The sequence below is a fragment of the Scyliorhinus torazame genome, chromosome 10, assembly GCF_047496885.1.
Source record: "Scyliorhinus torazame isolate Kashiwa2021f chromosome 10, sScyTor2.1, whole genome shotgun sequence".
NCBI lineage: Eukaryota > Metazoa > Chordata > Chondrichthyes > Carcharhiniformes > Scyliorhinidae > Scyliorhinus > Scyliorhinus torazame.
In genome coordinates, this window is record NC_092716.1 from 192,752,865 (window position 1) to 192,767,768 (window position 14,904).

The 14,904-nt window shown below is 43.7% G+C and overlaps 2 protein-coding genes across 5 annotated transcripts in view; one reads left to right on the plus strand and one right to left on the minus strand.

The window, feature by feature from the left end:
- The window catches only part of far1 (fatty acyl CoA reductase 1), a 153,971-nt gene that overhangs the window by 97,778 nt on the left and 41,289 nt on the right, over positions 1-14,904 (plus strand). For 2 of the 4 annotated variants that reach the window (XM_072466198.1, XM_072466200.1), the window contains exons 8-9: positions 2,880-2,947; positions 11,483-11,654. In XM_072466198.1, the coding sequence (XP_072322299.1) occupies positions 2,880-2,947; positions 11,483-11,654 (240 nt within the window). Of the gene's footprint in view, positions 1-2,879; positions 2,948-10,558; positions 10,731-11,482; positions 11,655-14,904 lie in introns of all 4 variants that reach the window. The other 2 variants (XM_072466197.1, XM_072466199.1) reach the window with 1 other exon arrangement.
- Positions 1-14,904, minus strand: part of LOC140384470 (endoplasmic reticulum-Golgi intermediate compartment protein 2-like) — a 181,832-nt gene that overhangs the window by 18,453 nt on the left and 148,475 nt on the right. The gene's annotated exons all lie outside the window — the stretch shown is intronic.

The following is a 14,904-nucleotide window of genomic DNA, read 5'->3' on the forward strand; positions in this document are numbered from 1 at the left end:
TGCGAAATGGATCCACAAGCGTCCAGCAAACGCTGTAGGGTGCTCGGTTTTCTTTTGCCTGCACTTAGAGGCCTTCTACGGGGTCACGCCTGTTATACCCGATCGCGTCTAGGATCGTGGTATGCATTTCTGCAAGGGTGCCTCCTCCTACATTCTGTGGATCGGGAAGAGCTGCTACGACCGAAGGGTCCAAACTCAAAACTGTGAGCTTTATTTGCTCTCGCTCATCCAGGCCGTACATGGTAGCCTGCTGTTTTACTCTGGCAAAGAAGTGGTGGGGGTCTGAGATGGGGAGGAACGGTTTGATTTTATCGCACGCGTCCCGTAATTGGGTCACTGTTAAGGGGGTGGTGTACAGAAATTCCATGTCGTCCGATGTGGCTGTGCGGTGGGTGGTGACTGGGTTCATTGGAGCCTGAACTATCTGCTTTGTGGGGGGTTGGGGCGCTTTTTTCTTCTGGGGCTTTCCTTGCGGACATGTTCCCTGAACATATCTCTGCGCTGTCTCACTCAATTCTTCCCAATCAGGGCCGTCTTCCTCATCTAACTGGAATCCAAAAGTTTCCTGGAATCCATTTTGAACTGAAAGCAGAGATTGCAGTTCTGCAATCTGCTTCCGGCACTTTGCGTGGTCTAATGAGCTTTGACTTTGCTCCGTGGTGGTAGTATGGAGTGCTCTTAACGCTGCCTTCAGGTCTCTACACTGCCTCTGCAATGCCTCTACCTGCTTCTCTGTTTCCTCTCCTACCAGGACTGCACATTGCGTGTCCTGAAAGGCCTTTTCGTACTGGGATTGGAAGCTGCTTAGGTGCGCCAGACAAGACTGGTGTGCCTGCTTGGCATCATCCACCTCTCCGTCTTTTGCTGCGAACTTCCTCCTTAACTCTACATTCTCTTTCTCTATCTCGTTCACATCGATCTTACTCATTCGATGTGCCTCCTCTATCTCTCTACGGAGCGTCCAAACGACGACCTCTGTGCCTCTCAATTGTGCCAAACAGGAGACGATTGCCATCGGCTTGCGAGCTTTTCCCAAACTTCTCTTATGAATTTTGCTCAGGTTCTCCCACCAAGTATGTCCTATACTCCCGGGACCTGTTTCCTCATTTTCACAGAATTCGCTCCAAAGGGGCCATCCTTTCCCTTTGAGGTACTTTCTGATTTCCTCTTCCCAAACGGGACACTATCCTACTCTACTGCTGGTCGCTGAGACCACAAATTCTTCGGGGTTCATGAGGCGTTGCATTGCCTGCATTGCCATCTTTCCTCTCTAAATGCTTCTCTTGAAATTTGGAACAAGGGGTATTCAGGCGGTGCTGTAATTACGGGTACGGCTTTCGCTATTTTCCGGAATACAAACTCCCGACAGTTTTGTTGCAACAAAAATCTATCAGTCTACCTTATAGCCCTGTTAGTTACGCATGCATTAACACACTTCCGAATTATGAGGATTGATCAGAACTGCTTGAACACTTGTGGTTTTCTGTTCCCAATTGGATTTCTAATTCAAATTTTGGGCTCTCCCGGAGTGGTTAAGCCACTTCTAGATCGGGTCCCGTCAGGATGTCGCCAGTAATATGTTGCTAACTTTTGGTTGGTTAATTGGCTCTGTTTTATAACCTTTGCTCTAGAGTCGCCAGGTATCTTTATGATACCGCCACGAGGTTCAAGTTCAAGTACTGATCAATAACTCAACACACCAATTAGTAAGATTCAAATTAATACACGTTTATTATACACAGTAAATCGCTACTCATGCATAAACTCTATTTTATAGGCTATTTCTATCACTAACAGGCCTATACTTAGCTTCGGACTGGCCCACCAGGTCAGGGGATCAAATGGCCTTTCGTTCAGGTCCTGAGTCTGCAGGATTCAAAAGCTGATATGGACTGGTAGCTAGGAGCGCCTATCTCGTAGCGAGCGTTGACTTGAGACTTACTTGTTTGGAGGCCGCTGGACAGTTCACTCTCGGGTTGCTTCGTGTTGCTGAGAGACCCTGTCAAGAAGGACGATTTGAACTTGGGGGGCTTTGCTTTATAGTCCCCAGGGGCTGCCCGCCCTTTGGGGCGGACCCCGTACCTGGTTCCAAGTGGTTGGACTTCGTTCCAATCACTTGGTTCGATTTCTCCAATGCTGGAGCGGTTCCCTGATCGTTGGGCGGTCTTTAAGCGTCCGTTAACCTCTTTTGTGTTGGCTCCTGCTGGCACCGAGGAGCCTGGCTTGGCCTTGTTTACCTTAAAATGTTTTGATTGTTCCCAGGGATCGCTCATTGATATGTAGATGGCTGCTACATTATTATGCAGATGGCTGCTGGTTTCGGTGCAGTCGAGTTGTTTTGCAGGTTCCACAATATACATGATTTTTGTATTTGCTAGTCTTTGTCTGTGTTGGCTGAATTTCCCTTCAGCCTTTGCGGTTCTCCATTTTAAGTCGGGAAGTGGCCAACTCGGGTGGCTACACCTCCAAGGCCTAAACAACCTCCCTGAGGTGCAGTTGCCAGAACTAAATATGGTATTTCAGATGAGGTCTATCCAGCCCTTTCAAAGCTGAATCATAGCTTTAATCCTTTTGTATTTCTTGAGAAAAAGGTTAGCAGTTCAGTTGATTTTAAATTTAGTTTTTGTATGTATTTTATTTTTACATATTCACAGTAGCTCCAAGATGCTCAGTTAAAATCCTTCATGCATCCCATAGTGGCGTAATCTTTTCTTTTCCCCTTTCATGGGAAAATCTGCATTTTGTTTAAAAAGGAAATCACTGATGCACACCACACCGTGTATATTTTTGTGAGGTTGAACCATTGGGAGGTTTAAGGTGAATGCTGTTCATATTCTAAATGAAATTACATTTACTTGCCTTTTACTTTTACCTTTCAGGCCAAGAAACATATTAATTTACAACTGTACCACAGGTGGCACCAATCCTTTCCACTGGGGTGAAGTTGGTATGAGATGTGGTTTATTGTTTTACAGTACTTATTCTATTGCATCAATGTTAAATGCTTGCAGTTATCTGAATTAGTGTAACTTTAGTTCAGTGGTATCACTACCTAGTATAACATGGTGAAGTGTAGTACTGGACTAATCAACTACGCATACAGCAGCTCTGGAATGTTCTAACCGAAATGAAGCAAGAAGAGAATTGAGACTACCAACAGTTTACATGCCACACGTCAAGTGTACATGATCTGATGCACGGCTAGTTTCCCTGAATGATTTGGAAGCCTGTTCTGGTCTTATGACTCATGAAATTTAATCATCTAAACCATTAATATCCAGCTATTTTCTGGCTAATTGCCTGTGTGGCACTGCTTGTACAGAAGAAAAGAAAGTCACCACTACAAGTTAAACATTACGATGAGGTTGAAAAGTACAGTTTCATGTTTGTCTTAATGTCATGAGAAGAATATTAAAACACATTCAAATTTATTTTCCTCCGCTCTTAACCCAATATAATTTTGATCTAGAAAATCTTTTAACTTACTGCACTTTCTTTCTTGGATTAAATCATATCTCAAGATTTCAAGATAGGCTTGTGTCAACCATGTTGCCAACATAACTGCTTTGTGTTAAAATTCTCCTGTGTACAATAGGTTTAAAGGTGGTGGTTCCTCTTGCATGATCTTCCTATGCTTCTCTTCAAACTTAATGGGATTCAAGTCCAAACAAAAAGTTTGGCTTACAAAATAGTACTAGTTGGTTCATGAGTATATTGGTCACTGAATGACCTGCTACTACAAATGTAATCTGAACTTTCTACTTAAAATATATCAAACTTTTTCAGTAGCTGGCAATTTCAATTTTTGAATGACCCTCTTTTACCCTCAATCTACATTAGATTCAGCCTGCCTCTTCTTTGATAAGCTGTGTAGGTTAAGATGAAAGATGACTATGCCACACAAGAGTGTGCAATTGAGGTTGAAGCACATTATAGAGAACCAAGAATGAGTTGCTCTTTAAGGAATGCAGCCAGCTTTTAAATTTTCCTTATGCTATAAGAAGATTTCTTAAATCCACTTTTGTCTGTGTCTCATGATATTTTCAGACTGTGGGGGCAATATTCCATGAGTGTCGCAGAACTTGGCGAAGGAAATTGGGCTGGAAGTGAAAATTACTGCCAATTTACTAAGCGCTTATTTCATGCAAGTGGTGAAGGTTTCACCCCTATTTCAGCTGTTTTTGTATATTTGCTAAAGTTGAGGCACATCATAGTCGGAAGTGCAAAGTGCATGATCCATCTTTATCTACTCCAGAGGTCTCCGCCATCACAGAAGCCAGTCTTTTATAATTTGTTAACTCCACATAATTTCAAGGAACCGCTGGGTATAGTCACTAGGATATTGTAACAAATACTATGGGCCCTGGCATTTTGATTTAATTTGATTGATCATTATGCCTGCAGTGCTGAAAAATTGTGCTGTAGAACTAACCACACCTCTCACCAAGCTGTTCCAGTGGAGCAGCAACACTGGCATCTACCCAACAATGTGGAAAATTCCCCACAGTCCTGTCAGGGACAGATCCAATCCAGCTAATTACTGCCCCTTAAGTGTGCACTCAATCAGCAGCAAAATGATGAAATGTAGCACAGACAGTATTGTCAGGCCACACTCGCTCACCCAATAACCTACTCATCAACACTTGGTTTGGGTCTTGAGAGGACCACAGAGTGCCAGACCTCATTATAGTCTTGGTCCAAACATGGACAAAGGAGCTGAACTCCAGAACTGACGTGAGAGTAATTGCCCTTGACATTGTGGCAGTGTTTGACCAAGTAAGGTAGCAATGATCCCTAGGAAAATAGAAATCAGTGGGTTTTGGGGTAAAAATCTCCACTGGATGGATGCATACCTAGCATAAAGCAAAATGATTGGTTGCTGGAGACCAATCATTTCAGCACCTGAAATCACTGCAGCAGGTCCTCGGGGCAGTGTTCTGTGCCCACCAATCACCAGCTGCTTCATCAACTACCTTCTGTTAAAAATAAGGCCAGAAATGAAAATCTTAGCTGATTGCAATGTTCAATACAATTCACAACTGCTCAGATTATGTAGCAGTCCTGGACAACATTCAGGCTTGGACTGATAAGTGGCAAGCAACATTCATGCCAGATGAATGGCAGGCATACATACGTACCTAGATACATACATAGAAGATAGGAGCAGGAGAAAGCCTTTCTGCCCTTCGAGCAAGCTCCGCCATTCATCACGATCATGGCTGATCATCCAACTCAATAGCTTAATCCTGCTTTCTCCCCATAGCCTTTAACCCCATTCTCCCCAAGTGCTATATCTAGCTGCCTCTTCAATATATTCAATGTTTTAGCATCAACTACTTCCTGTGGTAATGAATTCCATTGGCTCACCACTCTTTGGGTGAAGAAATGTCTCATCTCTGTCTGAAATGGTTTACCCTGAATTTTCAGACTGACCCCTGGTTCTGGACACACCCATCATTGGTAACCATGTCCCTGCATCTACCCTGTCCAGTCCCGTTAGAATTTTATAAGTCTCTATGAGATCCCCCCTCATTCTCCTGAACTCCAGCAAGAACAATCCCAACCTAGTTAATCTCTCCTCATATGACAGTCCCGCCATCCCTGGAATCAGTCTGGTAAACCTTCGCTGCATTCCCTCAAGAATAAGAACATCCTTCCTCAGAGAAGGAGACCAAAACTGCACACACTACTCCAGGTGTGGCCTCACCAAGGCCCTGATTATTGCAGCAACACCTCCCTGCTTCTATACTCAACCTCTCGCAATGAAGGCCAACATACCATTAGCTGTCTTTACAGACTGCTGCACCTGCATGCTTACCTTCAGCGACTGGTGCACAAGGACACCCAGGTCCCACTGCACACTCCCCTCTCCCAATTTAGAACCATTCAGGTAGTAATCTGCCTTCCTGTTTTTGCTTCCAAAGTGAATAACCTCACACTTATCCAAATTATACTGCATCTGCCATTGATTTGCCCACTTGCCCAACCTGTCCAGATCATGCTGTAGGATCCCTGCATCCTTGTCACAGTTCACCCTCCCACCCAACTTGGTATCATCTGCAAACTTTGAGATGTTACATTTTGTTCCCTCATCCAAATCATTAATATATATTGTGAATAGCTGGGGTCCCAGCACCGATCCCTGTGGTACCCCACTAGTTACTGTCTGCCAATTTGAAAAGGACCCATTAATTCCTACTCTTTGTTTCCTCTCTGCCAACCAGTTTTCTATCCACCTCAATACATTTCCCCCAATCCCATGTGCTTTAATTTTGCACTCTAATCTTTTACTCGGGACTTTGTCAAATGCCTTCTGAAAGTCCAAATATCCCACATCGACTGGCTCCCTCTTTTCAACTGTACTGATTACATCTTCAAAGAATTCCAACAGATTTGTCGAGCATGATTTTCCCTTCATAAATCCATGCTGACACTGACTGATCCTGCCACTGCTTCCTAAATGTTCCACTATAACGTCCTTGATAATGGATTCAAGAAGTTTCCCCACTACCGATGTTAGGCGTACTAATTTTCCCCACTACCGATGTTTGTCTTGCTCCCAATATTTTTCTCTTTTGCCCTGTTTGAATTTTGCCTTGGTTTCTCCACCTATCACTTTTTATTCACTTTTCTACCTTTTTGTTTTTGTCCTTGCTCCCTCTTTCTCTGACTCCTTGCATAGGTTTCTATGCCCCTGGCATATTAGTTTAAACCCTCCCCAACTGTTCCAGCAAATAGCTCCCCTAGGACATCAGTTCCAGTCCTGCCCAGGTGTAACCTGTCCAGTATGTACAGGTCCCAATGCCCCACAAATCTGAAACCCTCCCCCTGACACCATCTCTTCAGCCACGTATTCATCCAATATATCCTGTCATTTCTACTCTGCCTAGCACATGGCAACGGTAGTAATCCTGAGATCACTACTTTTGAGGTTCAATTTCTTAACTTCCTTCCTAGCTCCCTGTATTCTGCTTTTAGGACCTCATCCCTTTTTTTACCTTTGTCGTTTGTACCAATGTGTACTACGCCAACTGGCTGTCAACCCTCACCCTCCAGAATGTCCTGTACCCGCTCCGAGACATCCTCGACCCTAGCACCTGGGAGGCAACATACTAACCTGGAGTCTCGTTTGTGGCCACAGAAACGCCTGTCTATTCCCCTTACAATTGCATCCCTTAAAACTATTGCACTGGCACACTTATTACCCCTCCCCTTTACAGCAGAACCAACCATGGTGTCACGAGTTTGGCTGTTGCTGTTTTCCCCTGAGAGGCCATTCCCCTCAACAGTTTCAAGAACAGTGTCTTCTGCAGGGAAATGGCCACAAGAGATTCCTGCGCTACCTGCCTAGCTCTCTTGCTCTGGTCACCCATTCCCTTCCTGCCTGCGGAGTCGGAGCCTGCGGTTAAACCACCTCTCTAAACGTGCTATCCACAATGCTCTCCGACTTGCGGATGTTCCACAGTGTCTCCAGCCGCCGCTCCAGCTCAGTAATTCGAGCTTCCAGGAGCTGTAACTGGAGCTACTTCCTGCACACCTGCTGACCCTGGGGACTTGAACTGTCCCCAGCCTGCCACATGGAGCAAGAGGAGCAAACCACGGCTTGGAGCTGTCCTGCCATGATTTATCCCTCGTTTGAAATTAAATTGAGTGTTTATCTCTCTTAATCTGAAATCAACTTAAAAATAGTAATTTAAATCAATTTTAAACTAGTAATTCACAGATATTCAAATTTAGCCCAGTCTGCCTTTCAGCCAATCAAGTCACAGTCTCCTGTGACGTCACTTTGTCGTTTTCGTTTCAATTTTGAAACAAAATAGACAGGCAGTAACCATCTCCAACAAAAGTATGTGCAACCATTTCCACTTACCGCATTGTTTGGCGTTGCCATTGTGAAATCCAACCCTATCAACATCCTAGAGGTTACCAAAGACCAGAAACTGAACTGGACAAGCCACATAAAGACTGTGGCTACCAGAGCACGCCAAAGGCTAGGAATCCTACGGCGAATAACTCACCACCTGACTCCCCAAAGCCTGTCCACCATCTACAAGGCTCAAGTCAGGAGTCTAATGGAATACTCTTCACTGGCCTAGATGAGTGCAGCTCCAACAACACTCTCGAAGCTTGACACCTTCCAGAACAAAGCAGTCCACTTCGTTGCGATCCCTTCCACAAACATTAAATCTCTCCACCACTGACAAACAGTGGCAGCAGTATGTACACCCAAAAGATGCACTGCAGGATGTCACCAAGGTTCCTTAGGCAGCACCTTCCAAACCCACAACCACTACCATCTAGAAGGACAAGAGCAGCAGATACATGGGAACACCACCACCTGCAGGTTCCCCTCCCAACTCACTCACCATCCTGACTTGGAAATATATCGGCGTTGCTTCACTGTCACTGGGTTAAAGCCCTGGAACTCCATCCCTTTTTAAAAATAAACTTAGAGTACCCAATTCATTTTTTCCAAACAAGGGGCAATTTAGTGTTGCCAATCCACCTAGCCTGCACATCTTTTGGGTTATGGAGGCGAAACCCACGCAAACGCGGGGAGAATGTGCAAACTCCACACACAGTGACCCAGAGCCGGGATCGAACCTGGGACCTCGGCACCGTGAGGCAGCAGGGCTAATCCACTGCGCCAACATGCTGCCCTGGAACTCCATCGCTAACAACACTGTGGTGTACCTACACCTCAGAAACTGCAGTTGTGCAAGAAAGCTCACCACCTTCTCAAGGGCAACTGGAGATCGGTAATAAATTCTGGTTTAGCCAGTGATGTCCACATCTGTAAATTAATTCATAAAAAGCATCTTGATTTCACTACTGGGTCAGCCCCACAAATTTTGTGACTACAAGAATGAGTCAGAAACGTTGAATTCCGCAGTGAGCAATTCACTGCCTTACTCTCAAAGCCTGGCCACCATCTACAAACCACAAATGGGGAGTGTGATGGAATACTCTCCACGCACCTTGGATGAGTACAGCTCCAACAGCATACAAGAAAGCTCAGAACTATCCAGGACAAAACCCACTTTATTGGCACACCATCCATTCCCTCCACTGGTGATGCAATGTGTACCATCTACAGAATGCAGTGGATCAAATTGTTAAGGCTCCTTTGATAGCCCATCCCCTAACCTGCAACCACCACACCTAACACAATGAGGGCATTGGGTACTTGAGAACATTACCACTTCCAACTTTTTTTTCATCTTGACTTGTAAATATATATTCCTTAATTGTCACGGTATCAATTTTGGAACACTCCCTAATGCCGCTGTGGGTGTACACAAGCTCAAGAGGGTGGCTCGCCGCCACCTACTCAAAATAAATGTTGGCCTTATCAGGAACACCTACATCCCATTGTGTTTTTTCCTTATTTATAGGGTGAGGCCAGCATGTCTTGCCCATTACTTTTCAAGTGACTGGCTTGCTAGACTCTTCCAGAGGGCAGTTAAATGTCAACCACATTGATATATGTTTGGAGTCACACATAGGCCAGACCTGGTAAGGATGGCAGATTTCCTTCCTGAAATGAACATTAAACTGGATACGTTTTTACAGCAATTTGATAGTTTCATGGCCACCATTGCTGAAACAAACTTTTTATTCTAAATTTATTTAATTAAATGAATTTAAACCACTCCAGCTGTAGTGGCGTGATTTAAATTCATTTAACTGGATCATTAGTGAAGGCTTCCGGTTTGCTAGCTCAGTAACATAAACACCAACTACCATATCCCCATGTAAATAATGATGGAATAAAAAAAAGTTATATCATGGTTTTATTCTGCAGCAGCTTACGTAATATGTGTAAAACCAACTTTGTATGGTTTGCATCAACTACTTGCTACAGTTTGATATATTTTATCTAGTTTTCCTGCAGCTGGTACGATTACGTGTTTGTGTCCAGTTATATTTGGGTGTGTGGTTGGTGAACAAACATCTTGCTTCATTTCCTGTGGCACTGAGCCTGCTGAAGCTCTGAAATACCCATTTTGGTTGGTCATTAGACATTGCACTCTTTCAAAAGAAAAATAATTAAATTCCAGTCCAGGTATACCTTTCCAAGAATAGATCTGTTTTGATTTGTTTTGCTTTGTCTGGTTCCAATTTTTATTTTTCCAACTGAATTTAAATCGAGTGGCAGTACAGCCAGAACCTAGTAAAATGGCACTGGTTAATTTATTTATTTTAAACTTTGTTTTGTGCAGCAGTGGGACAAATCTCAAATTGATTTGAAATTGGAAGAGCACAAAACTAACAGGTTGCTGAATGGCTGCATTCAAATTATCAGTTTGCCTGATAAAATAACGTTGCTAATTGGCTACAAATGCTGGCATTCATTGCCAGCAACACCCACATCCTAATAAAGAACAATATTTTTAAAGAAGTAAATAATTTCTGGCAGTAGTGCCACTTTATGGTGACCGAAGCAAATTTGTGCAGTGGGTCTAATGCTTCCTTCGCAGCCCTAAATCTTTGTTGGCATCTCGAGGTTTTGAGCAGATTTGAAAAATTATACTGTCATGCAACTTTTCTTCCTCAGAGTACCATGTAATATCCACTTTCAAGAGGAATCCTCTCGAGCAGGCCTTCAGACGGCCCAATGTAAATCTAACCTCCAATCACTTGATCTATCACTACTGGATTGCTGTAAGCCATAAGGCTCCAGCATTCCTGTATGATGTCTACCTCAGGCTTACTGGAAGAAAACCAAGGTAATGGTGGCTAGCTTTGCCCTGTACTTGTATCCTTAACTGAAGCAATGTGTTTTATCAAAAAGCTCCTCTTTTGGTTCTACGTTTTTTTAAAAAACTTGAGCTATAGTCTATCTGCTGTGTAAAGTTCTCCACAGTTAGGACAGCTAATTTTAGCATCAGCTGGACATCTGCAAGTGTGTGTCTCATTTCTGGAAGGATGGGATAGAATGACGAGCAACAAAATGTTCCCATTTTGAAATCATTGGAACTTAGAAGTGTTTAAGAGTAAGTAACATTTAAAGGAACTTTTCAGGCTTCGTAACACTAACATTTAATGTACCCCAGTGTAACATTCCCTTGTCAAATTTCAATCTTTAAGTGGGTGTTGGGGGAAACAAAATAAGATGCTTTTCATTGCCACTTGATTCTAATACCCTCTGGACATGGAGAAACTATCTGTCTACCAATTCAATTCAACTTCCACCAGAGCTGAATTGCAAGTCTTGTTTTAAGAACTATAACAAGACATTTGCAACATTTCCTATTTGATCTAATTTCAGGGTAGACGTACAATGATGGCACGTAATCTGATGTAACTCGTGGTTGAATGGAAAACGTGTACTTTGAAACCTTCTGATTTGTAGACAAAATGGTGGGAATGTTTTTGTAGCTTGACTTTGAAGCCTAGAATTTTCCTTTAATGCTTCTCTCTCCCATGAGTGTCTGGTACGCTTCGTTCAAAACAACAGTAATGCTTATTTTCTCTGCAGAGTATCATGTAAATATGTCCTTCAAGATGAATCCTTTAGAACGGGCAATGAGACGCCCAAATGTAAACCTTCGTTCCAACCCTATTTTGCATCAGTATTGGATTGCTGTCAGTCATACAGTACCTGCATTGTTGTATGATGCTATTCTCAGGCTGACTGGTCACAAACCCCGGTAAGAAGAGCTCAGCGGAGAATAGCCTTTGTATTGGACATGTTTTAGGAGTTCACATAACATGGGCTTTAGTGGCATGATTCTTAACTTTTTGCATTTGTGTGTTTTTGTTATAAGGTGTACTAATCTTAAATGTATAATTTGCATGTTCCTCCTACACGGTCCTTTCAAATTTTATGAGGGATCTTCAAGATTAAGTTGGAATGCATTTACAGAAGCGCCAGCCAGAGTACAAAACCTGCAGCCTCCAAAGTGGTGACCTTCCCGAGCTTGGCCATATGGTCATGATGGTTATGAGAGGAGGGAAGGTGGTTAGTGTGGGAGAAGGGAAGGAGGAACAAACACCAGCCACCCCAGGCCTCTGTTACCAGCCACATTGAGAATGGCATCTGTCTCCTGTCTGTCTCGACAGGGGAAATCATGCACAACTAAAGGAATGGAAAGAGAGGAAAAATGTAATGCCAGGTAGGAAGGAATCTGTTGGAATTGTAATGTTTATGTTCTACAGTAGGGGTGTCTAAAATATGGTTGCTGAATTGTGGCATGGAATTGATTGGGTTAATTTAGGAAATTTTCGCTTTGGGTTTAGTGAAAAACAAAGAAAGAAATTGAACTTAAAACACCATACATAATTAGGTTTGAAATACAGCCACTTACACAGGTAAACACGAAAACCAATTTGGATGCAGCAAAATTTTGTTGACAACAAATGCTTTGTTTGTAGTGTAGGTTGTGTGTGCTATGGGCTTTGACACAGGAGAACTCTTCACAGGAACTTTTTATGCCTTCGTATATCACTAGAAGGGACAGGCAGAACCTGTGCTCAACTGTCTCAACTGAAATTATTTCTACAATTCAAGCCTGCTGACCAGTATTTTCCACTCGTCCAAAAACAAGCTGCTTGCGAAGCACCTTTGTGAATGCTGCAGTGTTGAGAGATTTTACTTTTCAACTAGATTATCTCAATACCTAAAAAGTTGCAGCTTATTGGCACCAGCTTAATGGCAGAGTGGCACCATTTGAAATGAGTGGTGTAATACTGCATGCTCTTGAGCAGGATGCAGGATAAATACGTTGAAATGTTCTTAGTTTTTAAATTGTCACACTTGAGCAATGAATTGCTGTCGATGAGAAGGACTTGAATTCATTCTCCAGTACATAGGCTGAAGAAGAGATTTTAGAACAAATGCTTTGTTAATTGGATTAGCCTGTAACAGGAGGGAGAGGATTGAAAAACTGCAGCCATACGGGGGGGGGGAAGGTGCTAGCCCAGGGGGAGGCAATCCGAGTTCAAGTTTGAACCTGCTCTGATATTTTCCCCTCATTGGGAAAGAACAGAGATGGCTCAAGATCAGACTCTGGAGGAATTTTATGATGCAAGTTAGAAGTGTTGTTACTTTGCCAAGAGTCTGGGTGAAAGATGCTGAGTGGTGTATGAACAAAGAACAAAGAAATGTACAGCACAGGAACAGGCCCTTCGGCCCTCCAAGCCCATGCCGACCATGCTGCCCGACTAAACTACAATCTTCTACACTTCCTGGGTCCGTATCCCTCTATTCCCATCCTATTCATGTATTTGTCAAGATGCCCCTTAAATGTCACTATCGTCCCTGCTTCCACCACCTCCTCCGGTAGCGAGTTCCAGGCACCCACTACCCTCTGCGTAAAAAACTTGCCTCGTACATCTACTCTAAACCTTGCCCCTCTCACCTTAAACCTATGCCCCCTATTAATTGACCCCTCTACCCCGGGGAAAAGCCTCTGACTATCCACTCTGTCTATGCCCCTCATAATTTTGTAGACCTCTATCAGGTCTCCCCTCAACCTCCTTCGTTCCAGTGAGAACAAACCAAGTTTATTCAACCTCTCCTCATAGCTAATGCCCTCCATACCAGGCAACATTCTGGTAAATCTCTTCTGCACCCTCTCTAAAGCCTCCACATCCTTCTGGTAGTGTGGCGACCAGAATTGAACACTATACTCCAAGTGTGGCCTAACTAAGGTTCTATACAGCTGCAACATGACTTGCCAATTCTTATACTCAATGCCCCGGCCAATGAAGGCAAGCATGCCGTATGCCTTCTTGACTACCTTCTCCACCTGTGTTGCCCCTTTCAGTGACCTGTGGACCTGTACTCCTAGATCTCTTTGATTTTCAATACTCTTGAGGGTTCTACCATTCACTGTATATTCCCTACCTGCATTAGACCTTCCAAAATGCATTACCTCACATTTGTCCGGATTAAACTCCATCTGCCATCTCTCCGCCCAAGTCACCAAACAATCTAAATCCTGCTGTATCCTCTGACAGTCCTCATCGCTATCTGCAATTCCACCAACCTTTGTGTCGTCTGCAAACTTACTAATCAGACCAGTTACATTTTCCTCCAAATCATTTATATATACTACAAAGAGCAAAGGTCCCAGCACTGATCCCTGTGGAACACCACTGGTCACAGCCCTCCAATTGGAAAAGCATCCTTCCATTGCTACTCTCTGCCTTCTATGACCTAGCCAGTTCTGTATCCACCTTGCCAGCTCACCCCTGATCCCGTGTGACCTTTTGTACTAGTCTACCATGAGGGACCTTGTCAAAGGCCTTACTGAAGTCCATATAGACAACATCCACTGCCCTACCTGCATCAATCATCTTGGTGACCTCCTCGAAAAACTCATCAAGTTAGTGAGACACAACCTCCCCTTCACAAAACCATGCTGCCTCTCACTAATACGTCCATTTGCTTCCAAATGGGAGTAGATCCTGTCTCGAAGAATTCTCTCCAGTAATTTCCCTACCACTGAAGTAAGGCTCACCGGCCTGTAGTTCCCTGGATTATCCTTGCTACCCTTCTTAAACAAAGGAACAACATTGGCTATTCTCCAGTCCTCCGGGACATCACCTGAAGACAGTGAGGATCCAAAGATTTCTGTCAAGGCCTCAGCAATTTCCTCTCTAACCTCCTTCAGTATTCTGGGGTAGATCCCATCAAGCCCTGGGGACTTACCTACCTTAATATTTTTCAAGACACCCAACACCTCGTCTTTTTGGATCTCAATGTGACCCAAGCTATCTACACATCCTTCTCCAGACTCAACATCTACCAATTTCTTCTCTTTGGTGAACACTGATGCAAAGTATTCATTTAGTACCTCGCCCATTTCCTCTGGCTCCACACATAGATTCCCTTGCCTATCCTTCAGTGGGCCAACCCTTTCCCTGGCTACCCTCTTGCTTTTTATGTACGTGTAA